At 48.8% G+C, this 25,862-nt stretch overlaps 2 protein-coding genes across 3 annotated transcripts; one reads left to right on the top strand and one right to left on the bottom strand.

Moving 5' to 3' along the window:
- Positions 1-44: 44 nt before the first annotated feature.
- Positions 45-4,991, bottom strand: LOC134489796 (zinc finger and SCAN domain-containing protein 16-like). Its single transcript, XM_063292661.1, has 4 exons — positions 4,984-4,991; positions 3,309-4,263; positions 1,432-1,534; positions 45-633 (listed from the first exon to the last, which is right to left on the bottom strand). Exons 1-4 carry the CDS (start codon positions 4,989-4,991, stop codon positions 95-97), a joined length of 1,605 nt encoding a protein of 534 aa, XP_063148731.1. The 3' UTR covers positions 45-94.
- Positions 4,992-15,132: 10,141 nt separating this feature from the next.
- LOC134488886 (zinc finger and SCAN domain-containing protein 31-like) lies at positions 15,133-25,848 on the top strand. 2 transcript variants are annotated; one of them, XM_063291229.1, is made up of 3 exons: positions 15,133-15,994; positions 17,345-17,423; positions 24,778-25,848. In XM_063291229.1, exons 1-3 carry the CDS (start codon positions 15,287-15,289, stop codon positions 25,515-25,517), a joined length of 1,527 nt encoding a protein of 508 aa, XP_063147299.1. In that variant the 5' UTR covers positions 15,133-15,286; the 3' UTR covers positions 25,518-25,848. The 2 variants fall into 2 exon arrangements, with proteins under 2 accessions (XP_063147299.1, XP_063147298.1); XM_063291228.1 differs by having other exon boundaries at positions 15,135-15,994; positions 24,775-25,848.
- Positions 25,849-25,862: the final 14 nt, after the last annotated feature.

Raw genomic sequence — 25,862 nt, 5'->3', positions numbered from 1 at the left:
TATGGCCAAGAAACTGGACAAGATTGTATCGCTGATTCCTGTTCGAATTCAAAGCTGTAAAACTTTTTTGCTGTTGTTGTTCCCAACCACCCCGTCAGAGACTCATCTTGCTTCGCAGATGGACCTGCTGGTGCTTTTGTCGTTTCCACTTGCGGTCAAAGCCTTCCCCGCAGAAGGAGCACTCGTGCGGCTTCTTCCCAGTATGTTGGCATTCGTGGCGGACCAGGTCCGACCTCCAGCAGAAGCCTCTCTCGCAGAAACAGCACTCGTAGCGTTTCTCCCCGGTGTGCCGCATGTGGTGGCGGAGGAAACTGGCCATCCCGCTGAAATTTTTGCCGCATTCCCTGCAGTGCTTGATTTGGTCCTGGGGGCTCTTTGGGGCAAGAGAAGCTGGCTCTTCCAACTTAGGTTGCTCCTTGTGGGGAGAAGACAGCATCTCCACCTGGGCCGGTGGATGGCTCTTCCGCAGCCTTTCGGAATGACGGCGCTCCTGGACATCACCGCTTCCCTGCTTCCTGCAGTAAGGAGACATCCTGTTGGCTGTTCCAGGGAGTCCCGCTGGGAGTTTTGCATCTCCATCGTGGGCACGCTGGAATTTTTTCTTTTTGCTCACATGGGACTGCTTGTAACCTGCTGGAAGGAAGAGCAGGAATATTCCCAATATGGAATACTGAGCTTCAGGCTCAACATCCAAAGGTGTAACGGGCTGTGGGAATGACCTTGGGAGACAGGAGGAAGGGCCACAGCCTGGACAATGGCCCGATAGGAGAGATCTCAGCCCACAGAAGGAATGGGGGTGGAGAAAGCGTCTCAAGAGGGACCCTCCCTAGTTCCCTGGAAAGTAAAGGCAGGGGAGCGGAGAAATGCTTTCAGACTTGCAAGATCTGTTACTGTAACCTTAACATAAAGGTAGTGTTGGTACTCATGGTTTTGGTGTCCTGTCTGGACTACCTCAAAGGGCTGACAAAGGGTGAACTCCAAGCCTGGAGTCCTCAACAGGAGCCCTGACCAAGCTTCCTCCCCGTCTACTCATGCAAGGCCCTTGTTTTATGTATTTTGTCATGCCGCACACATGCCTTGTTCGACATCAGACCGTACCCAGCGCAAATGGAAAGCCAACGACCACAGAATTTGATTTTAGAGGGCCAGCTAAAGTGATCTTCTCTAAATCTGGAGTGTTTGGAGGAGGGCTTCCTCTGCTTCTTCTGTCTCACCTTTACTCCAAGGCTGTTTGAGACTCGACCTTCCCAAAGATATGGCATCTCATTTTTTTAACTACAGCACACATCACTCCCAGCAGCTGCCAGCCACTGCAGTGAGAGTTCATAATTGCAAAGAACTTCCTCTTCCAAGCAAATGGGACACTCCCGTATTTCAAACAGCAGGATAATAGCTGTTGTATTTCAAAAATAGCAATAAAAAGCGTCTTACCTGGATAGGGTTGCAGCGATGGCTCGATTTGCTGCTCACTCCCTGTTTGAGCAGGTGTCTGCGTGGGTGGCATCTCTGGTTGAGCCTCTGCCTCTTCTGGCTCCTAAAATGGGGGGGGGGGGGAAAAAGAGATGCCACTAAGGAGACATTGATGAATCTGGGGACAGGAGATGCTTCAGGCATTAGAAGGAAACCAAGTAGTGCCAGATTGATTGCAATCCTCAACCCATACAGTTAAAAGATGCTGTTTCTATTATTGTAACACTTCTATTCCTTGCAGATGTTTGCAAACCACACAAAGCTGATGCAACTCCACCTTTTTCCTTTATTTCCCCTGTGTGTTTTATAACACTCACCATAGATTCAGGCATTCCACCATCTCATTCTATTTTAGCGTTGCTATGACCACGTACCTGTTGTTCACTTACATCAAATTTTTGTTCTGATTTTTTTGCACAGACAAAAATTAGCAGCATCTAAAGCCGCAACTGGGCACACGCTAGCCTTGCATTAACTCAATTTTGGGTTGCGTGAAATGTGACCTGGTATCAATTTTACCAAGACAGAGTGGCTGTGGGTTAACGGCCCCTCTGCTCCTAGGAATTTGCCATCTTTGGTTCTGGATGGGGTTGCACTGCCCCATTCAGACCCGGTGCGGAACTTGGGGGTCCTCCTGGACTCACGACTCCTGCTCAAAGAGCAAGTGGCAGTCGTGGCCAGAAGGGCCTTTGTGCAACTTCATGTTGTGCGCCAGTTACGTCCCTTCCTGGAGCGAGAGGCCCTTCGAACAGTCACTCATGCCCTGGTCATCTCCCATATAGACTACTGTAATGTGCTCTACGTGGGGCTACCCTTGAAGAATATCCAGAAGCTACAGCTGGTCCAAAATGCAGCTGCACAGGTGATCTTGGGTGCTTCAAGATCAGCACATATTACCCCTTTGCTGCGTGAGCTGCATTGGGTACCAGTTTGCTTCCGGGTCCAATTCAAGGTGTTGGTTATCACCTTCAAAGCCCTACATGGCATGGATCCAGGTTACCTAAGGGACCGTCTCACCCCCATTACATCAACCCATCCTACCCGCTCATGCAGAGAGGGCATGCTGCGGACCCCGTCTGCAAGAGAATTCCATCTGGCGGGGTCCAGGAGGCGGGCCTTCTCTGCAGTAGCTCCCGCCCTTTGGAACACTCTTCCCCCAGAAGTGAGGCTAGCCTCCTCTCTTTTGGAGTTCAGGAAACGGTTACCATGCCTGGAGTGGGGAGAGGAAGAGCCACTCTTGGGGCTGGTTGGCTCCCTAGTCCTGCCGAGGCCGGTTTTGTTGCCCTTTGGGTGGTATTAGATCTGCCATTACTTGGATCTCATTACATTTTATATGATATTATTTATGATATTATTGAATTTTAAACTGTTTTACTGTGAACCGCCCAGAGCCCCCCCGCATGAGGGAGATGGGCGGTGATAAAAATCCGATAAAATAAATAAATAAATTTCCAATTCGCTCTAAATCAAGTATCGCATTCAAACTTGCATTAATTGTGACATAGCTGCACAGGTAATCCTCGCTTAGCTTAACGACTGCCCTGTTTAGTGACCATTCAAAGTTACGACCGCACTGAAAAAGTAGTTTTACAGCCGGTCCTCGCATTTACGAGTGTCACAGCATCCCCGCAGTCACGTGATTGCCATTTGTGCACTTCATGTCAGGCTTCCAACAAGCAGAGTCCAATGGAGTAAAATCACAAGTCGCGGTCAAGTGACGTCTCACTTAACAACCATGTTGCTTAGTAATGGAGTTGCCAGTCCTGATTGTGGTCGTTAAATGAGGACCACCTCTACAGCACTCCTACAACTAACCAGGCGAAAGAGGGGTTTCTCACCTGCCCTCCCCAACTTTCAGCCGCTCGGAGCCGTCTCAGAAACTCCTCCGCCAGAGCCGCGGCTTCCATGCACGTCTCCGGGGTGCGCTCTCTGACCCAGTTCTGCATTTCCCGTGGCAGGATGTTCAAGAACTGTTCAAGAAGCAGGAGCTCCAGAATCTGCTCTTTGCTGCTCCTCTCGGCGCGCAGCCAGTGGCACAGCAGCTCCTGGAGCCGGGCCAGGACTTCCCTTGGGCCGTTGCCTTCTTGGTAGCCGAACCGGCGGAACTCCTGACGCTGCTTCTCTCTGCCAGTGGCCGCCTGGCGCAAGATGGCCGCCTTCACCTTCCAGAAGTCTTCGCGGTCCTCAGCCGCCAGGCTGACAAAGGCCCTCTCGGCCTCCTCGCTGAGGGCTGGCAGCAGCCGCGTCACCCACTCTTTTCTCGGCCAGCGGCAAGCCACAGCGACCTCCTCGAAGGAGGCCAGGAAGGCCCGGGGGTCCTCCCACGGGGTCAGCTCCTCCAGCAGCCGCTTCTCGGAGAGAGAGACTTTCAGGAACTCCCGGAACTGCGTCTCCCACAGGTGAAGCAGGCTGTGGTCCAGCCGGGGGGGAGCCTCTTGCTGGGGTGGCGTGTCCAGGAATCCCCCCGGCCCTCCAGCTTGGGGTGCAAGAGCGGTCTGGGGGCCTGTTCCCAAGCCAGGCGCAGCACGCAAACTTGGAGCGCCACCCTGTAGCCCACCTTTCTTGACCGGCTTCATCTTCTTTTCCAACCCGGGCTGGAAATCCTGTTTCTCCTTCCGCCGCCGTGCCCTTGTCATTTGGCTGAAGTGAGGCCTGTCCGGCACACCCACCGCAAAGAGCAGGTTAAAATGGCTGCTGCTGAAGCGCCCAACGTGCAGGTGCGGCGAAGGAATTCTGTCCTGGCCGCCTTGCAAACGTCTGGAGGGCCTGGCAGGTGAGCGAGCTTCCAGGCAGCTAAAAAAGAAAGAAAATATGAGTATCCCTGCAAGAGAGAGAAAGGATCACCCACATGCCCCAAACTCCACATCTCCCCCCATCCCCAGCTCAAAACACCTGCAAGGATATCACGGAGTTGGGTCTGCAACAGCGAAGGACTGCTGCACCTTTGCAAAACGTTCCGCCCTGCTGTCGAACCAGAAGAGGAACAGGATTCCCACGAAGAGCAAAACGAAGCTATTCCCCAGGCCTCAAACGGAGCTCCTTAGGAAAACCGGAGATGTTGCTTTTGCCCAGGCTAGGCTGCGTGACTTTATTCACTCATGGCAGAAAGCTGTGTTTGTGTCTATCAGTGAGGCCACGTTAGGCAAAAAGCAAACAATAAATGCACATTACGGTTTAGCGAATGAGCAAATCCAGTCTGGGTTTCTACGCTCCCAGCCAGAATGCTGCTTGCTTAGTTCTATTATTCAGTGGCTTCATTTACATCTACAGTGACCATACATTCTTTATTATAAAGGACAGTCCTTTATTTCAGAAACTTGTCCTTTAGATATTTTTATTTTTCAGAAACATGCTTTTGTCCTTTATTTTGGTCCTTTGTTTATTTTCTATCCCGCCTTTATTATTTTTATAAGTAACTCAAGGTGGGAACACACCTAATGCTCCTTCCTCCTCCTGTGAGGTGAGTTGGGCTGAGAGAGTGACTGGCCCAAGGTTTTACCACACAAATGGTACCACCACATGCAGTCTTTCACATCTGTGTGAAAAATATGGAAACTGAATTGCCTTTTTAGCATAAATTTATATATGGTTTGATTTTAGATTTTTTTAGAATATGTGTTTTTGTAAAGCTTTTCTTGGTTTTGCTCTTGAATTTTCCTTTGTAAAGCAAAGTTACAAAAACAAACAAATTTTATCCTGATAAACCTTTTTTGCAGATCTGTCCCTTTTTCAGCTTGGTCCTTTGTAAGGGTCCCGGAATTTATATCTCACCCAACTCTGAGAGTTTAAGGCAGACAGAGGCGACTTTCCTAATAACCCTGCAAGGTAAGTTGGGGTGAACGAAAGGAGCAGCCCGAAGCCACCCAGCAAATTTCTGTGGCTGATTCTGGAGTTTCATCAGGATTTCTCTGATCCAACAGTAGAGAAGGCTTTAGGGTAGTGCATTGTGTAACCTCAGCTATTGTGTCTAAAGTGCCCAGTTAATGGTTTAGGAGAGGATTTCTCAACCAGGGTTCCACAAAAGGTCACTGTGGGTTCCCTGGGAGATCATGATTTATTTAAAGAATTATTTCAAATTTGGGCAACCTCACCTTAAAGAGGTAAGTTTCATTCTTTATTTTTAGTTTAAGAACGCTGTGAATGCATATATGCAGACCTGCCCATGAAACGAATAGAATCATTTTGTAGCTTCTGGCCTCTATTTGAGCCTGAATGTGCAGGGGTTCCCCGAGGTCTGAAAAATATTTCAAGGGTTCCTCCAGGGTCAAAAGGTTGAGAAAGGCTGGTTTGGGATATTGTCTAGTGGGCCACTCCTTGCTCAGTGCAGGAACACACTGCTATAGCAATGGTTTTATTTATTAAAATAGGCTGTATAGTATTTAATCCTAATTTCATTTTATGCACCCAAGTGGCTGGGATAAGATGGTGGGCTTGTCAAAACCATGTGCTAAGGTAGCCAGACCTGTGACCTCAACAGTTGTCTGACCCTCCAAATAAAAGAAATCTCATTAGAAGCCAGAATCAAAAATATTAATTTTTAAAATGCCCAACCTATTTTGGAAGGTTTCTTCCTTTTTCAAGGCCAGTGATCATTTCTTCTGCTCAATGGAAGGGGGGTGGGGGGGAACAATATCCTCTCTCTTGAACCAGCTTCATGATTAGCATTTCAACCTCCTCCCTGAGGCTCCCCCCGCCCACCATGTGTTGCTAAACCATTTGTAAATTATTTGTGTTCCCTGAAGCTAGGAAATGGAGAATCCAGATAATGAAGATGGGAACTACTTAGCAAGACAAAAGGCTTCTTCACCTTTTAAATAGATTTAAATGTGCAGGAGGTAAGCAATAAGACAGGGTTTGTCTGACCTGTGGGGATGACTGACCTGTGGGGACACCACACACACCCAATTTATGCAAGATCCTTATTAGGTCATCTGAAAGCTTACAATACTTTGAGTCTAAATCTTTCAATCTATCTGCAAAAACATGCCCCCCTGAATTTAAGAAGAGAGGGCATTTTAAAGCCAGAAATTACTTGCAAAGGGTGTCACAAAAGATTATGGCATAATTATTTAATACAGTGTTAACTTTATTAGAGTTTGGTGCCGTGGTGAAGGCATCAGGCTAGAAACCAGGAGACTGAGTTTTACTCCTGCCCTAGGCATGAAGCCAGCTGGTGACCTTGGGCCAGTCCCTCTCTCTTAGCCCTAGGAAGGAGGCAATGGCAAATCACTTCTAAAACACCTTGCCAAGAAAACTGCAGGGACTTGTCCAGACAGTCTTCAAGAATTGGACATGATTGAACAGATTAAAAAAAAAAGCTTTATTAAAATTAAACATTTAAATACAGTGTTTCTCAACCTGGGCAAGTTTAAGATGTGTGGACTTTAACTCCCAGGATTCCCCAGCCAGCACTGCTTTAATAGACTTCAATCCACAGTGCCTGAAACACAACTTTCCCACACTGCTAACTGGAATTCTTAGGAACCCCAGCCGGGCTGCTAATAGCAAAGAATGCTGGGAGATGTAGTTTAGCAACAAGGAACACTGAAGCCAATCCTTTTCCAAGGGAGGGGGCACCAAACAGAGTAGCAGTGAAACTGTTGGACCAGGAGTGGGGAGACCCATGTTCTGATGCCCCCTGAGGGACTCTGGGCCGCTCTTCTCCTAACCAAGCCTACCTCACAGGGTTGTTTTTCTAGGGAAAGCAACAAGGAACGGAGCACTAGGATCTCTTGAAGGAAAGCTGAGAAACAGATACAATACTGTAAGTTTCAATGGGACTATAAGTCCTGGATGGCTGGGAATACTGGATATTGGAATCCCAAGCATCCGAAGGGTTCCAAGTCAGGGAAAGTTGGACTGAAGCTCCCAGGGATAATTAAAAACCTTGTAAAGCACAGCTGTTTGGGGCTGTGGATGATGGGAAGTGTACTCTGTTGCCCCAAAGGTTGTCAACTCTGGTGGACAGGGAATGAAGCAAGGAGCTTTCCCGGGTTGCACTCTGACCGGGTTCACAAAACAGAGTCAGTTTCTTTGGCATATTCTGGTAGGTAAAACTAAGATAGGTTAAGATTTTAACTCCTTTTTAAAATCTGATTTTAAAAAATGTTTGAGTCTTTTGAGAATCCAGCCATTAGCCAATGCCCGGAAATTTTATTTTATTTTATTTATCCAATTTGTCACCGCCCATCTCCTCCCACCGGAGGGACAAATTGAACCAAGACAACCCACAGAGGGTTCACACATTGCTCCAAGCCAGCATTTGTTTTAATTTGCTAAATAAGCCATTATTAGTGGGAATTATACCACACACTAAGCCACAAGGTTCCAGTGATTAAGCTTACAGAAGACATTAAACCACAGATGATATAACCATGGTTTTGACCATACTTAAATTAAACTAATTGGTAGTAACACAACACACTACCACCACTGGCTGTCCTCTTTAAGCCTGCCACCTCGCCCAAACCAAGCCTGCGTGGCTGATCTGATTTCGCAGCCCAAGAAATTGGGTTAATTAAGTAAAGCCCGTGTAAACGCAGCCAGGGCCCAATCGCAGGACTTCCCTGTGCCGCCATCTGCATTAAACAGACAGTGGTTTTCTAGAGCAAAAATCAAACAATCGGAGCCTGCGGAACTCCTTCCCATGTGCTCTTGCGGGTGTTCGAAAGTAAAGGAAACTGCTAAGAAAGGGGGAAATCGCCCTCCGTTCTTCCTCATTCTTTTTGATGCTGGGAGGCTGGATATGAAGGGCCCTGATCCGACCACGTTTGGGAGGAAGAAGTGTTTTAATGCATTTCACCGCTGTTTCTTGCAAAGCTCTAGGAAACTTCAGAGGGACGTTATTTCAATGTGAAATCCCGGCGGGACAAGATCTTGGCACGCATGGCGAGCAAGCCGGCGGGGACCTCAAAGACAGTTTAAGACTTGCGCGCTCGCAAAATTAAAAGGGCCTTTCAAGATATACTGCCCCTGTCCACGGGAGATTTGATGCCATTCTAACACCATCCTGCCTCTTCCTTGCCTGGATATTTATGTTCCGTAAAAACGAAAGGGAAAAGGAAAAGAAGTAAATAAAATCAATCTAAAAGAAGGGGGACATAGTGGCAGCGAGTTCCGCAAGCTTTACTTCCGTGCCCTCCAAAGCCCAGAAAAAAGAAATTAATGATGATGATGCCCATTTGTAGAACCCGCTTTGCTCCCCAAACTCACCTCTACTGCCAGATCCCGCTGAGGGGGAATGAAAACTGGCAAGGGAGGACGGGCTGGAGGGAGCCGCCGGCGACCTCTTTCTTTTTGCACAAGCCCAGGTCGGGGAGGGGGGGACGAATCGAAACCTGCCCATTATAACCTTTTGCACGCCCCCCTTCTTCTCTCGCCCCGCCCCCTTTGGAAACAAACGTCTGGTTCAAAGTGGGACAGCGCCTTTTTCAAGGGGTGAGAAAAATCTGGGCGAAATCCTTGAAAGGGGGGTGGGAGGAAGCCATTCTCATGATAAAAAGAAACAAGAGGGGATATTAAGGGAGAAAAGATCTGGGAAATAGGTCTGGGAGTTTGCCTGAGGCAGGGCCGATTTGATTGATTGATTGATTGATTGATTGATTGATTTTTGCTCCGTTTTCCCTCTGCCAACTCAAGGCGCCAGATGCGTTGGGTAGAGAGCGCGCGGCTGGGTCAAAATCCACCGAAAGACCTGGCTTGTGTTACTCCATGCACTGATTGGTACAAACACTGGTGTTTGTGAACCATGGTTTAGGACAGTGTTTCTCATTCGTGGGAACGTTAAGATGTGTGGACCAACTCCCAGAATTCTCCAGCCAGCCTGGAGTTGAAGTCCACACATCTTAACGTTCCCAAGGTTGAAAAACACTGGTTTAGGATTTAAGGTGTTTTACCAAGCCACCCCATGTAATCATGGTTAAGCAGTCATTAACTGCTACATTTCAGGAAGAACTCTGGAATGGATGCCAGCCCCACCCTCACATTTATAGCTTTATTCCTGGAAAGCTCGCCCTTGACTGGGGATGATGGGTGTTTGACTCCAAGATGTACCTCAGGAAACCCAGGACCGTCTGAGAATTTGCATTTTACAGCTGGAAGGGCTCTTAATTCCTCAGTGCGAGAATTCTGGAGGCATATTGCCTGCCATTTGTGCAACATTTAACCTGGTTACTGAATGAAGACATTTTGGGGATTAGTTCATGTTGAACCATGAACTTATACTACAAATGGGCCAGACTGACACAAATGCAAACCCACCCAAGACAGAAACCTGAGTAGAAGATTAACTAAGCTTCGCCAAGACAGCTTTTGAGGGCTGCGTTCACATAACATACTAGACTAGGCAAAAATGAAGGTGTAATAACTGGATCAGGGTGGATGATTAAGTCAGGATACAGCAGTAAGCTATCATATTTCTTTGGGTACACCAAGTTGTGTGAATATAAGCAGGACTAGTATTTGGTTAGGCCAGATAAGGTGCATTGTGTGTTGTATAAACCTGAGAATTTTTAATGTAAGTGTCTGTGTATATAAAGTATTTCCAAATGGCTGTAATACATTATTCACACATTGATTTATTCCGCCGATAAATCCGTGTTTTGCTGGGGAGACACCACCTTGGATTCTCCTTCAGGTATGATCTCACCACTAGCTGCCTGTGAAAGCTGAACCTGTGGATTGCTGCCTGCCTGTCAGTTTGCAAAGAGAAAAGTACTAAAGACAATCAACAATTTGGAGCCGTGTTTCTCAACCTTGGGAGCTTTAAGATGTGTGGACTCCAACTCCCAGAATTCCCCAGCCAGCATGGCTGGCTGGGGAATTCTGGGAGTTGAAGTCCACACATCTTAAAGCCCCCAAGGTTGAGAAACTTGGCTCTGGAGAAAAATACTGCAAACTTGAAGGTTCTTTTTCTAATACGGTTCGGAAAACGGCAATTATGAGCACCATGCAGCACAAACGTGGGCTTCAAACCTTTGACTTAAATGGAAATATTTAGCACCATCCCAAAATTATTCTTCCACTGCGTATATTGTAGTTTTATCCTGTTGCTTGCATTGTGAGCCGCCCAGGTTCGGTCTGGAGTCAGGCAACACCTGAACTGGGGTGGGGGGAACTTAACAGATGTCTGAAGAATAACCTGCTTTGGTTCGTCAGAGAAACCCGTGGGAGGGAGAAGAAAGGTGGGGAGAGGGGTTGAAAATGAAAAGTGGGCATTTCATAGAATCAGAGGGTTGGCAGGGACTTTTGAGGTCTGAGTTGATGATCATAATGGCGCATTAATGATTAATATATTAATATATTTTAATGCATGGCTAGTAATAGTAATGCAGCATATTAATATATATATCATTGTTAATATATAAATATTCGTGATTAGCAATAAGCAGCTCAAATCAATCCACTACAGGATGTCATATATCCTGATGTGCCAGCAAGTGGGTGTTGACTCTTAGCGAACACACAGATTTTCCCCAGGGTGATCTGTCCCAAACCTGGTCCTTCAGCAATACCAATGGTGCACTTATTGCTACTGCAACTAAGCCCACGCCCCTGGCTGCTGGTCGCCCTCTCCTTCTCTTGCCTTCCACCTTTCCCAGCATCAGAGCCTTCTCCAGAGGGCTGGGTTTTCACATAATGTGTCCTAAAAGTAGGTATTTGAGTCTGTCCCTCAAGTGATTTGGTCTATGAGTCTTGTAAGATGGATCGATTATGTGCCATCAGGTCAATGTCGACTCCTAGTGGCCCTATAGGTAGATTCTTTCCATGATCTTCTGCCCTGCCCTCAACCAGGTCCTTCAGGTCTTCCAGCCGTGCCCCATCGCCACTGTGACCCAGTCCACCCCCCTTGCAGCTGGTCCTTCTCTTCTTCTCTTTCCTTCCACCCTTCCCAGCCTTTGGACTTCTGAACAGAGCAGGGTGTTTGCATCATGTGTCCAAAGTAGGATAATTTGAGCCTGGTCCTTTGTGCCTCGAGTGAGAACTCTGGAGAGAGAGGAGGCTGGGTGTTGTGTATATTTTACTCCAAAGTCCCAAAGAGGCTTAGAGTCTCAGATTATTCCTTTCTGCTCCCAGGTGATTCCACAGAAGCTCCTAATCCATTTTTTAATTAAAAAAACAAAGTGGTAGGGGGAGTGAAGCATTTCTCCAAGCCCAAATACTTGGAGAAGAATTCCTTACAGGAACTGGGTGGAGTTCTCCTTCATCTATTTTATTTATTTATTTACAGTATATTTATTAAATTCACATGCCGCCTGACTCTCAGCCACTCTGCGTGGTTCACAAAGTCAAAACACTCAATAACAATAAAGCAACACAACAAGGCGAGGAACAAAAGATGGCAAAAACTTGGCAACAACACAATGCATACCCCCATGCTACCCAGGAGGAGCTTCAACTACACTAGCCAAACATTTTATTTTTTTTAGTATCTGCTTACCCTTACTTTTAATTTAATTCTTCATACAATTATTGGCTATTGCTTATAGCCAAACCAACTTTCTCTACCTTGATCTCCTTCAAACCTTCTCAATGGTCATTTTCCCCAGCCAGCAGGGCAGGGCTACTTTCTAAAAATGTCCAATAAAGTTCTTTGAATTGGTATTTTTAGACCCTCCCTGCTATTTCTGTATTCCCAAAGCAGCTGCCATTTCTTACTCATGTTTACAGAAAACTCACCAGTCCGTTCTGCTTTGCTTGTCTTGGATGCTTATTCTGAATGATGCATAAGATCCTAGAGGACAATTTTGGTTTCTTCCCTGCAAAATATGTTTAATGCAAAAAAGGCAATTTTCTCTCTGGGCACTAAAAGAACATGCAACTGACTTCAACCAAAATGTAGGTTCACTTGTTTGTGGCTTGGCAGAAACTCTTGTTTTTTTTCCATAAAATGTGAAAAAGCACCCGTTAAAGAAAACACAGGATGGACCTGGAGAGACCACCTTTTCAGAGAGCTTAAGGCAAAACTTCTCCTGTAATTTATCCCTAAGCAACGATGACCCTGTAAGTTAAGTTGAGCTGAAAGAGAGTGATGCCAGTCTGGAAAATTTCCCACTACCCCACTTTGGCTCTGGGGCTGACCAAGAAACCCCCCAAGAGCTCCATAGCTGGGGGGGGGGAGTAATAAGAATCTGGGTCCCCTCCCCAGTACAGCCCCTTCCTATGGCCGACTGTGGCTCTCTTCCAAAATACTGAACGAGAAAGAACAATCAGATGTGGGTCTCCCTTAATTTGACCCCTACAACAACCCTGTGAGGTAGGCTGGACTGAAAGGAGTCCAGAAACCCCCTCAGGGAGCTTCTATGGCTGGGAGGGATGAGGCTCTGGGTCTCCCCCCTCCTACTCCAGCCCCTTCCCATGCCCCACTCTGGCTCTCTTCCAAAATATTGAACGAGAAAGAGCAATCAGATGTGGGTCTCCCTTAATTCGGCCCTTACATAAGCCCTGTGAGGCAGGTTGGGCTGAAAGAAGAGCGGCCCAGAGTCCCCCGGGGAGCCTGGGTGGCTGCAGAGAGACCTGCCCCTGCCTCTCCCCCCTCCTAGCCTAGCCCCTTCCCCGTGGCCCCACCCTGGGCGTGCAGGAGGCAAGTCCCAGCCACGTCTGAGCCCGCCCCGGGACGGCTTGCGGCGCTGCGGGGATCCAGCGGAAGGGTTAATCCGATAGAGCGGCGCGGCTGCTAGAGAGGCCTTCCCTGCTCTTGGCGCGGGGGGGCGGTCCCTGGCACAGAGCAGCCTGCCCGCCCGCCCTTTCCGCCTTCACCCTCCATTCCCGCTGCTCCTTCGCGGAAAGCGGCTCCGCGCCTGTTGGGGATTCCGCGCCTGCAGCTGCGCGGGGCAGAGGGGGCCTGGCGGAGGCGTTTGGCGCGCGAGGGCGGCTGCAGGGCTGGGCGCTGCCGGAGTGAGTGAGACCCAGAAAGCGAATGAATCAGCTGTGGGAGAACGCGTAAATACACCCGTTGGGGGGATCTTGAGCGAAACTCCAAACGGGAGGGGGCAGGTTGGCCAACTCCAGCCCGCCGGAGAAGGGGTCGGTCGCCAGTGGGTTGCCCGTTTGAAACCTAAGGCTGCTGGTCTCCAGAAGGGCTTGGATCCCACTCCCGTGGTTCCCAGCCGGCTGGGAACGATGGGGGTTGAAGTCCGATCCCGCTGGAAGGCACCTGCTCCGGGAGAGGTTTGTGCTAAGATCGGAGAGGGATGTTTTCATTTGGGGACCCCTGCCAAACTTTCGGGAGGGCCTTGGTTTATGTGTTTGCACAAAGCGCTTACCCTGGTTAACTGAACTGTAGTTTATTCAGTCCACCCACTATTCTGGGTCTGGCCAGCCTGCCTGCTGATCCATAAACGGAACCCCACAAACTGGTGTCATCGTGGGCTACATTAAAAGGTGTTTTTGCTCTTTTGGGGTTCACTGGGGGTCAGACAAACACCACCAGAGAGTTGGAAAGGAATATTTAGAGGGGTTGTGCCCCAAAGTAGACTTTGGAGAAAGTGATGGGGGAGAGAGAGCGAACCTATCCCCATATTCAGCCCTCATAGACAGGCCCCAGGGTCAGTAACGCAGAGAGCAGAAATATATTCCCCAAGCTTGCCTTTATCTCGATGGGAAATTTGTGTGCTGGTGGCTTTTAAAGAGGACTAGCTGTGCTTGCGGTCTGTTGGATGGTGTGGTCTAATGGATCCTCCATGATTAGGACTTGTATGGCTTGGAGAGAACCCTTGGCCTTCTCCTGCTTGTGGGCATGTGGTTGGCTAGTAAGATGCCAGAATGGGTGAGTTGCTCCATTGGAAGCTAATGTTCAGTACACCTTCTGCTGGTAAAGATGGATTAAGGACCAGGGCTGGGCGACCCCTGTGTGGACTGGGTTTGAATCCAGATGCTGTGGGGAACGGCCAAAGAAGTTGGCCTGTTTGACCCAGCACTTGATTAACAGCTTCACTTAAGCTTGGCCCTAGTGAGGATGCCAGTGAAAAACATTTGGAGGATACATAATCCAACTCCCCATAGCTTCAGGCCTCACTGAAACTTACAAACAGGTAATCATGATAAGGCGGTTGTATTACAGATATTAGGAAAGCTGTAATTGGAGGAGAAAACCAGCACTTGCAAACGGCGAGAGAAAAAAAGTCAGCTTGCAGGTAGGAATCCATCACCTGCCTTTCCTTCATTTTATGTTAATTTAAGGGTCAGTTCAATTACGTTTCAGTTCTGTCCTGACCCTGCCCACTTTTGTAGTGCCTTTCAGATCTTGGAGGAAAAGCTAAGCAAGGCTGGGCTTGATTATGACTTGGATGGGAGACCACCAGGAGATCCCAGGGTTGTAGACTAGAGCGGGGAGTTGAGAAGACATCCCGGAAGAAGGCTGAGGCAACTCATTGTCATACTGCTGCCCCCAAACCTCAGGCACGTGTCCACAGCTTACCAGAAGTCAAGGTTGGCTCAGAGGTGGCCTTTCCCATCGCCATCTGTCTGAAAAAAGTTGCAGTGCAAGCTGATCTTTTGAAGAAGTTAAGAGAGCTTCAGAAACTCCATTGTTTTTGACCAATGTTTCTCAACCTCAGCAACTTGAAGATGTGTGGACTTCAACTCCCAGAATTCCCCAGCCAGCCATGCTGGCTGGGGAATTCTGAGAGTTGAAGACCACATATCTTCAGGTTGCTGAGGTTGAGAAACACTGTTATAGACTATAATTTCTTTGTTCTCACACGTCTTACGCAGGGAAGGCTTCACCCCGTCGGCAGCATCCCGTCCCAAACGGGCCCCCCTGACGGACATCGAGGGAGGAACCTGAGGCTGGGCCTGAGATGGGATAAGGACCCCCATGGCCTCCAGGAAAGCAATCCCAAAAGAGCGGGGTGCCCCCCTGGCCCTGCATCTCCCAGTCCAGTCTGCAAGAGAGAAGGGGGTCAAAATGGAGGAGACAGCCTGCGCCAAGCAACCTGAGGGAGCCCAGAAGGGGCCCTGTGTCGCCCAGGCTGGTGGCCCCAGGGAAATGCTGAGATGGGGGACCCCGCCGCAGATCAAGCAGGAGCCGGATGAGGGCTTGGCCCAGCGCTGGGAAGCCCAGTGGCAGGATTTCTTGAAGATGGTCCAGGCCCCACATCCCGGCTGGGGGAGCCCTCCATTGCCCGAGCTCGTCGCTTTTAGTAACTCCAAAGGCTTCCCCCCCTCTGGCGGGGCGACCCCGCAGCTCTTTGGCTGGAAAGTGAAGGAGGAGGTCTCTGAGGAAGAGGCCGGGAACGCAGAGACCCAGAGGCAGCGGTTCCGGTATTTTTGCTACCAGGACGCCGAGGGTCCCCGTGAGGTCTGTGACCGTCTCCGGGAGCTCTGCCACCGGTGGCTGAAGCCAGAGAGGCACACCAAGGAGCAGATCCTGGAGGCCCTGGTGCTGGAGCAGTTCCTGGCCGTCCTGCCCCCCGAGATCCAAGGCTGCGTCAGGGAGCGGGGCCCAGAGACTTGCGCCCAGGCGGTGGCCCTTGCGGAGGGCTTCCTTCTAAGGCAGAAGGAGGCCCAGCGACCTCGGCAAACGGTGAGCGTTTCTCCTGTTTTTCATGCCATCTTGGTGAATAGATCTGTGGAACCCAGGTTGGCATCCTGTAGTCGTGATGGACTGTTTGGGGAATGTTGAACTGGGCAGTGAACCAGGGTAACGCAAGGGGTGTTGCCTGGGCCCACCCAAAAAGCTGAGGGTGGCCCCCAGAGGCCCATCAAAAGTGGTTAGCAAGTTATTTATCTTTTGTGCCTTTGAGTCAGTCTTACCTCCTGGTGACCGCCTGGACAAGTCCCTGCAGTTTTCTTGGCTAGATTTTTGGAAGTGGTTTGCCATTGCCTCCTTCCTGGGGCTGAGGGAGAGGGACTGGCCCGGGATCATCCACCTGGCTTCATGCCTAAGGCAGGACTAGAACTCAGGATCTCTGCATTTCTAACATAGTGCCTTTAACCGCTATACCAAACTGACTTTCTAGCAAAGGATAGGTGGGAATTAGTAAATACATAAATATGTCATGATGTATGTATTTAATTGAATTAGAATTCTATGTGAAATGACATCAGATTTAGGTTTCATCCTGCCTACACCCGTTTTCCAGAGCTGTTAAAAGACCAAATAAGCCCCTTGGTTTGGAGAAAGCTGCACAGGCAAGTTTCATCAAGGGGCTGATGCGAACTGGTGCTTTTCAGATAGCTTGGACTACAGCTCCCATCAAGGCTCATTTAGCTGGGGATGACCACTGTTGGCTGTAGCTGATGGGAGTTGTAGTGCAACACACCTGGAGGGCATCAGGTTGGGAAGAGCTGATTTAATAACCTGCAGTTGCCAGAGAAAGTTAAGTTTTGACAAAAACCGTCTCAGTATAACTGAGCCAATAAGAACATATTTAAACCAGGCTTCATATGAATAGAAGGAAACATATACCTTAATATTAATTTCATCTACTGCACTGTCAACAATTTGATTCAAGGTACCAAAAACCAGCTTTGCACATTTGGAGATCATAAATGTTTTTAATAGAAATAAAGGTTCTCCTAAGCTTGAATCCTGGTGACTTTGTGGGCCTCCTTGACAATAATGCAGATTTTTTTTTTGCCATCACTTTTTTCCTGGATGTTTTTTCAGCTTAGCTTCCCTGCCTTGGTAACCATGTTGGGATTTCCTTGTGGTCTCCCATCCAAGTCCATCCAGGCCTGACTTTCTTAGTTTTCCAAGTTCAGCTGGGGTTGGCTAGGTGCTGCTGCCTGCTGCGATTCAATTTACTTTCCCAGTGTTAAAAAAACAGGATTCAACTGTTATAATGATCAAATTGTCCATTTTCATGTTTTCCTTTCAATATCACGAGTTCCTTTGAACTGATGGGGGGTGGTCATTTGTTTGCTCTTCCAGGATCAGGGTTCCTTTGAGGAAGTGACGGTGAACTTTCCAAGGGTGCATCAGGTCTGCCTGGGGTCCTCTCGAAAGCTAGGTAAGGGGTTCTATTTCCTGATGTACTGGTAGAACAGCCCAATCCACCTTAGAGGATTGTTGTTGTGAGGGAAATAGGAGGTGGGAGCGTTAGGTGTATATGCTGCTTTGAGGTGACCGATAAAAATCAAATAAATAAATAAACCAACTGGGGTGTGTGCAGCAAATGGAACAGAGGAGGAGTGGAAAGGATGCTGATCAGATGTATTGATTATGTGCCATCAAGTCGGTGTAGACTCTTAGCAACCACATACAGGAAGTCCTCATTTAATGACCACAATTGGGACCGGAATTTTGGTTGCTAAAGGAAGCAGTCATTAAGTGAATCCAACCCAATTTTACCTTTTTGGGGGGTGGTCATTAAGCGAATCACCACAGGCGTTAAGCAAACCTTGTGGCTGTTAAGGGAATCAAGCAGTTCCTCACTGATTTTGCTTGCTAGAAGTCAGCCAGGAAGGTCAAAAATGGAGATCACATGAGCATGGGACACTGCAATGGTCATAAATGCAAACTGGTTGCCAAGCTCCCAAATTGTGATTGCATGACTGTGGGGACGCTGTGACAGTCATAAGTGTGAGGACCAGTTGTAAGTCGGTTTCTCCACCACTGTCGTAAATCCGAACCGTCACTAAATGGTTGTTAAGTGAGGACTACCTGTAGATAGATTTTCTAAGCTTTTAAATAAACTCCAGCTAGTCCCCAACTTATGACCGTTCATTCAGCAACTGAAGTTACTGAACGAAGGGACTTAACAACCAGTGCCTGAAGTTATGGCCGTTGCAGTGCCCCCGCAGTCACGTGATCAAAATTTGGGCACTTGACAGCCCGCCTGCAATTATGACTGCAGGGGGACCAACTCCCCCCACCTGCCTATCCCCCCCATCTCTGCCCTTTTGGCCCTGTGCACTCCGTGGCCCCTGCCTCCCTGGCTGACCTCCTCCATATTCTTGCTCCTGCTGCTGAAGAGGCATGCCCGGCTGGGCTTCTGGCCTGGGCTGGAGGCGGTGCTGGGCTTTGTGCTGTGGGGGAAAAAAGCCAAAAGCAACCCCTGAGCCACGGCAGGCCCAAAAGCCCCTTTGCCTTTGCTGCTTTTGGCTTTTCGACAGCGAAGGTCACGGGGGCGAGGGAGCGCAGGATGGCAAGGGCCCCTGAGGCTGGGACTGGGCTGGGGTGGCTGTGGCTTCCCGGGGCATGGCAAGCAGCCTCAGAGCTGTGTGGTTCTGTGGCTGCTTGCCATGCATCTCAGTTAACAACGGCAACGGGGAGTGTCTGGATTGCAGTCACTAAGTGATGTGGTCACATGACATCTTGCTTTACAACTGCATCACTTAGCAATGGAAATTCTGGTCCCAATTGTGGTCATAAGTTGAGGACTACCTGTATAGCATATTGCATCATCTACACATTGATCTATCTATATATATGTCTAGTGTGTGTGTGTGTGTGTGTGTGTGTGTGTGTGTATGATCTATATATGTCACTAAGAATCAATACCGACTTGATGGCAAACATCAGTCAATCAATATATCCATCAGATTATAGACGATGAAAATTTTTATAGTGTATTCATTAGCTTAGGAGCGGCATCCAGAATTGTCATGGGCAGAAATCAACAATCTTAGAAAGGTGCCATTATACAATTTTGTACAGTATTGCAGGGTAAAAAAAAACATTTAATTTTTAAAACTAATTTGTAGAAGGATAATTACAAATGAAATAAATGTGACCAAAATCACATGCAGTTTCATACAGGAACAGACAAGGTCTTGTGGAATGTGTCTGTCTCACCTGAATGAATTCAAAATTGTTCTCAGGTCCTTGGGGGCAAATTCCAGGACATCTCATGGTGTTTTGTTGCCAAAGTAATTGATGGAGAATTGAATAGAATGGGATTGAACGATGATGGGAAAAAAATACCTCAAATACGCAGGCATGAAATGGCAGATAACTTGATTTGGCATCCAGAGGAGTCAAAAGGAGCTGAGAGTTGTTGTTGATTGCAGGCTGGGTATGAATCTGCTGTGTGAGTTGACTGCAAAGACTGCAAAATTGCTGAGATGCAATTTCAGGCCGCAACAGTAGATAACACAGATTGCATTCACCCAACATTCTAAGCCAAGGTCAGACTGACCACTTGATGGCTGAACGTGTTGTGCGTACCAGACCATTAAGAACGTTTTTCTGGTCCGAGGCCAGCAGACGTGACACAACACCTTTCACGCTGCACTAAACCATCATATGATTTACTTGATTCTGGCTTTAGCATATGTTGGAAACCTGCTGTTTTGCCAGAATAAACAGCCAGGTCTTGGATTCAAAGGTATTGAAGACACAGATGAGGCGAAAACTAAAGTGATTTATTGAAAAAGCCTAGGCAAAAAAAAAAAGTAATTAAGGAATTATTCATAGCTAGGATAGAAACTTAAATCTTTTCAGTTACTGGAAATGCCATCTTCTCCAGCTCAGGAAATGAGAGCAGATGCCCAGGTTCTGTCTCTTGAGAAAGTTTTCAAACTTTTTCTGGCCTGCCATTTTACGATTCTCATTTGGCATTTCCATTAATTACCTTCATTTATCAGTGCTCAGAAGCATCTGAGGCCAGCTTTGCACATTCATACCCCCTTGCCTGCCTTTGGCAGGGCTGGCATAAAATTCATTAATTCATTCATTTATTCATTTTACCCTTTTTATGGTTTGCTCCATTTAAAAGTATCTGGGCCAGTTTACCACAAGTTTAAAGTTATAGATGCAATAAAATAAATAAAAAATGATTTAAAAAACCCAATCAGTGGCGGTAAATTAAAATTAATCCACGCCCAAGATGGATACCAATAAAACTTGGCTAGGATTGACTGGCTGATCAGATAAATCTGTCTTTAAAGGTCTTCTAAAAAACCATGAAAGAGTTGCAAGGTGTGGGGAGGGGACCACCATGGAGAAGGTCCGTCATCCATGTGCCCCTCACTTCAAAGAGAACTCATCACAGGCCTTCTTGAGATGTTCTCACCGGATTGATCGATTCAGTACTTGCTAAGCAGTGCCAGATTTGTGCTGGGAAATAAATAATGAGATCTCTCTACAAGAACATGGAGATCATAGAGTTGCTTTAAATAAAGGCAAATGGAGAAAATATGGTGCACACAACTCCTCGCCGTGACAAATATATCTAGCACATCAGCTACCTACCCCAAATTAAGGGGGGTAATCATTTGTCCCTGCACTGGTTGCCAGTTTGCTTCTGGGTGCACTTCAAGGATCTGGTCACTATCTATAAAGCCCTATAGGGCACAGGACTGGGTTACTTGAGTGACCACCTGTCTCCCAGAGTATCTGCCTGGCTTATCTGATCTGGCAGGGTTGATAGAGTACATCAAGTTCCTCTGATTAAACCAGGGTTTCTCAACCAGGGTTCCCTGGACCCCTAGGGTTCCACGAGAGGTCACTAGGGGTTCCCTGGGAGATCACGACTTATTTAAAAAATTATTTCAAATTCGGGCAACCTCACCTTAAAGAAGTAAGTTTCCTCCTTTAGTTTAAGAACACTGTGAATGCCTATATGCAGGCCTACCCATGAAACGAATAGAATAATTTTGCAACTTCTGGCCTATATCTGAGCCTGAATGTGCAGGGGTTCCCCGAGGCCTGAAAAATATTTCGAGGCTTCCTCCAGGGTCGAAAGGCTGGATTAAACAATGCCATCTCTCAGGACCCTGGAAGCCTGCCTTCTCTGTAGCAACCCCTGAATGAGGTTCCCAGAGATCTGGACGGTCCCCACCCTGCTGGTGTTTCGAAGGGCCCTGAAGACCTGGCTCTTTGCCCAGGACTTTGACGAGGGTGATTGAAGCCCCTTTGGGTTGTGCACGTTAATTTCTTTATTGTTCCTGTTTTTTGGGGGGGAGTCATCCTTGCCATCTTCCATTCTTCATTTTTGTCTATTATTGTATTTTTTTCTTGCTTTTAATGTTTTTACTTGTGATCCACTCAGAATCGTTGGGTGTTGGGTGTTATTATTATTTATTATGGTGGGCACTATTATTCCACTGTGTTCAGTGTTGGCTCAGGTCCTCCTGTCACCAATATTCCAGGGCTATTCATTTTAAAGGTTTCCAGCAAACTGAAACAGATTCAGAGTGTAATGATTGCCTGGGTAAAAATCAAAGGGTGTTGAAGAGGAAAACTTGGTAGTTCCAAAGCGGCAACCAGGTCGGGGTGAATTAAACACCTGGAACACCCAGACTCAACCAAAGCCCACACCTCTGCAGACTTTGTGTGGGAACTTAACTTCACCTTTACTGTCAAAGTAGGACAGTCATCACTCACCATAGAATCTTTGCACCCATCATCCCCCACCTGCCAGCTGGCGCCCATCATGGCAGGTGGCCGTTTCCTGCCGGCTCCTTAATTTCGCCTTCAGACTCTCCCGAAAAATAAATTAATTCTTCAGAGTCGGCTGCTCCTTTGGCGGCTGTCATTTTCCGCGGAGCAGGGGGCGATTTGCCCAGCGGCTTCCCCGCCCAGTCTTCAGTTCTGGCTTTCGGGCAGTCAGTTGCTCGGTGGCCCTCCTTCCTGCAACGAAGACACTGACCTTGAGCGTAGCGCCGGTCCCTCTCTTCGTCCCAGGGTCTGTGGCTTTGCCGGACAGTCGCTGTAGTACTTCGGGGACCTCTCATGGTTGGGTGTGCCTTCTCGGGCTTTCTGGTTTGCAGGAAGGTATACTTGGCGTTCTCAGCCTTCCCTGCCAGACAGATCCACTCATAGAGCGAATCGGGGTCGTCTCGACCTAATGCCCAGCGCAGGACATCCCGGTTGAGTCCCTCTTTAAAAAATTCGATTAAGCTCGACTCAGACCAGTTGGTAATTTCACCAGCTAGCACTTTGAACCCCAAAGCATAATCGGCCACTGACATTTGGCCCTGGGAGGGACGCGGTGGCGCTGCGGGTTAAACCGCTGAGCTGTCGATCGGAAGGTCGGCGGTTCGAAACCGCGCGGCGGGGTGAGCTCCCGCTGCTCGTCCCAGCTCCTGCTCACCTAGCAGTTCGAAAACATGCAAATGTGAGTAGATTAATAGGTACCGCTTCGGCGGGAAGGTAACGGCGTTCCAAGTCGTCATGCTGGCCACATGACCCGGAAGTGTCTATGACAACGCCGGCTCCAAGGCTTAGAAACGGAGATGAGCACCGCCCCCTAGAGTCGGATTCGACTGGACTTTACGTCAAGGGAAACCTTTACCTTTACCTAAGATCTTTCAAAGCCTTCTTGGCTTGCACCTTGGCCAGAGGATCTTCAAAATGCATCTTCAGCGCCCACACTAAGTCGTTGAAATGGTCTAGCGCAGGGGAGTCAGCGTCATGTAACTGGACATACCAGTCAGCTGCTCGACCCTTCAACTTGGTGGCAATGGCATTAATTTTGGACTCTTCTGAGGGGAAACATGCCCCAAATTCTCGCATATAACTCTTAGCGTTAGTCAAGAAGAATGACAGTTTTGTCGGATCCCCATCAAATTTAACGGAAAAGTCTCTTACTCCAACTCTCGCTGGGGTAGACCCAGTAGTTGCCTGAGGGCTGTCCTCCCAGGTTACGGTTGCTTTAGTCCTGCGAGGTGGGGATACCGATGGCCTGGCTCTGCGGGATGGAGACTCGTCCCGGAAACGCCTCCGGCCCCGCTCCGTTGCTGGTCTAGATGGGAGAATGGGGGATGGTTGCGGATGGGTAGGATCTCCTCCTCGTCTCCCCTGACTCTCCATTGTCAGAGAGAGGTTTTTAAACAAATACTCTATCGACTCCATCTTCGCCTCCATCAGTCGTAGCCTCTCAGGGGTTGGAGAATCCCTTCTCCCTCGGATGCCTGATCTTCCTTCGGTCAACACCGTGGTGGATTCCTTGTCAGGGGTCAGTGGGAACCGATACTTCCAGGACATCCCTGATGTCCCTGGTTGTGGATCCCCCACCTCATCCAAGGTAATCCATTCGGTGAGCGATTCGGCTTGTGGCGGCTGCTTTATCTCCCCCCCGTTATCAGATTCTTCTGAATCAGATTCGGAGTCTGAGCCCTCCTTCAAAGGGTCTCGAGGTTTCGATGGTTCTATAGTAACATCTAGTTCTCCGCTCTTGACCGTCCACTCGGGCATTGAGCTAGTTGGCTCCTCGAGTCTGCCAGCCGTGGACTTTGACTCAGCCATCGTTAACTATATTCCCTCACAAGAAATAAATCTTGGTGGGAGCTAATGGTTCAAATTTTGGGTTTCTCAGCTTTATGTAATGATTGCCTATCCTAAAACATTATCAGACTCACAGGCAGAAGTTCAAGGATATCTGATTTATTGAAAAACAGCATGCAGGATCACAAAGAAAGCTGAGAATGCTAAAAGCACGGGTAAATTCAAACTAAAAACCCTTGGTGCAAACGAAATCCCTCCCCCCTTAGAATCTTCTCCAGTCCACAATCCCAGGTGCTCCGAACGGTTCCTGATGGTCTGCGGGAAAAGTCCTTGAACAGGCAAGATAACCCAAACACATTCCATTCCCCCGATTCCACATACAGAGCTTCGTACAAGGTCTCACAGCAGCTCCCTCCCATACAAAAACACGCGTCAGCGCCATGGCATGGGACACGTTACGATGTTTAAGATACATTTAAACGGTGAACATGACACAGAGGAGGGCAGGTAGGACGATCAGGGGAACCCAAAGTTACATCCTGTGAAGAGAGACCGGCGGATTTGGTCACATGGAGCCTTGATAAGCGAAAGAGGGTGGCTCAGGAAGTCAAATATCTGCAAGGATGCCAGGCCAACCCCTGTTCTGTCTCGTACCGGGGGTGAGAACACAAAATAATGGATTTCACTTACAAGGAAACAGCATCTCAACTGAGTGTTAGGAAAAGTCTTGGAAGTCTTGTTCCCCAGGGAGGTGGCGGGGCCCTCTTCGTTGGCGATCTTCAAGCCAAGACTAAGCCTCCATCATTCTGGGATGCTTTAATTCCAGTTTCTGCACTGAGCAGACATAGCTAGTTTACATGTTGGGCTAAGCTGGGGGGTTGTTGAAGTGTGGCTCATAATCATCCCCCAACAATTCATGGCGGACACAAAACTAATTTGTGAGCCACTCTAGGCGGCTTCGCACGGCATGCTCAAACATACCTGTCCCTCTTTTCTATAAGGATTAGGAAGTAAATCAGTAAGCCCTCCGTAATGTGCCTATATTGCCCATCATCCTCAGCAAGCATGGCCGGCGGAGTGGAGGTGATGGGAGAAGTGAGACACCTTATAGGAACAGCATCCAGCCGGGGAAGGATGCAGATGAAGTAGGTTTTACGCAAATTTACTGTGTCCTTCTGCTCTTCCTCCAGCAGGGGGCAGGCTGCTGAACGAACAGGAGCGGACAACTCTCTGGGCCCAGGATTACCTAGAGCGAGAGGCCGCCAGCAGGACGTCACTCCCAAAGAACCAGGACGGCCTCTTGCCACGTCCCGGACTGGGCAAAATTTCTGAGAGCGAGCTGAAGCCCGAAAGGTCTCCAGGCCCCCTCCCGACCAAGAGAGGGTCAGAGTCGATCCCTTGCAGAGTGGGCTACAAAGACCTCGGCGGGATCCTGTTTCAGGAGAGGGTCCAAGAGAGCCAGCGGCAGAAGCGGTGTGTGGTTCTCCGCCGGCGGATCCATACCGAGGAGCGGCTCTACAAGTGCCAGGATTGCCGGAAGAGCTTTGACCACCGTTCCCACTTTGTCCGCCACAAGAAGATCCACACGGGCGAGAAGCCCTTCCGGTGCGCCGACTGTGGCAAGAGCTTCAACCGCAACTCCAACCTCACCACACACATGCGGACCCACACAGGTGAGAAGCCGTACAAGTGCTTGGACTGTGGCAAGAGCTTCCGGTGGAGCTCGGATTTCATCGTCCACGAGCGGACCCACACCGGGGAGAAGCCGTACAGCTGCGCTGACTGCGGGAAGGCCTTCCGCCGCAGCTCCAACCTCACGGCCCACGAGCGGACCCACCGGGGCGAGAAGCCCTACAAGTGCTTGGACTGTGGGAAGAGCTTCACCCGCGGCCTGTACCTGATTGCGCACAAGAAGACGCACTCGGGGGAGTGAGCTGGCACTCTCCGGGGGGGAGAGAGGGGTGCGGTGGCACGTCCACCTTGGACTAATTCTGGGGAGGAGACCAGTTCATCCAGCCTCCGATCTGAATCGCATCCCCAGCAGTTGGGGAGGGCTGCGGTGGGGAACAAAATGGTTACTCCTGTGTTTGGTTGGTGGGCTTCTCAAAGCCTCTGGGTGACCACTGCCAGACGAGATGCACGGTGGTCCCATCCATGCCAGACTGGCCTGCTGAGGTTGCAAAAAAAGTCAGCTGGAACTGCACTCTGGCGCATGATCCCTCTGGCGAATCCTTTGCCGCAAGCCCACTTGATCCGCTCTGGTGGTAGGGCAGCTCGC

The sequence above is a fragment of the Candoia aspera genome, chromosome 2, assembly GCF_035149785.1.
Source record: "Candoia aspera isolate rCanAsp1 chromosome 2, rCanAsp1.hap2, whole genome shotgun sequence".
Classification (NCBI taxonomy): domain Eukaryota; kingdom Metazoa; phylum Chordata; class Lepidosauria; order Squamata; family Boidae; genus Candoia; species Candoia aspera.
The sequence above is the reverse complement of the archived record's forward strand: the minus strand, read 5'-3'. Positions and strand labels throughout refer to the sequence as shown.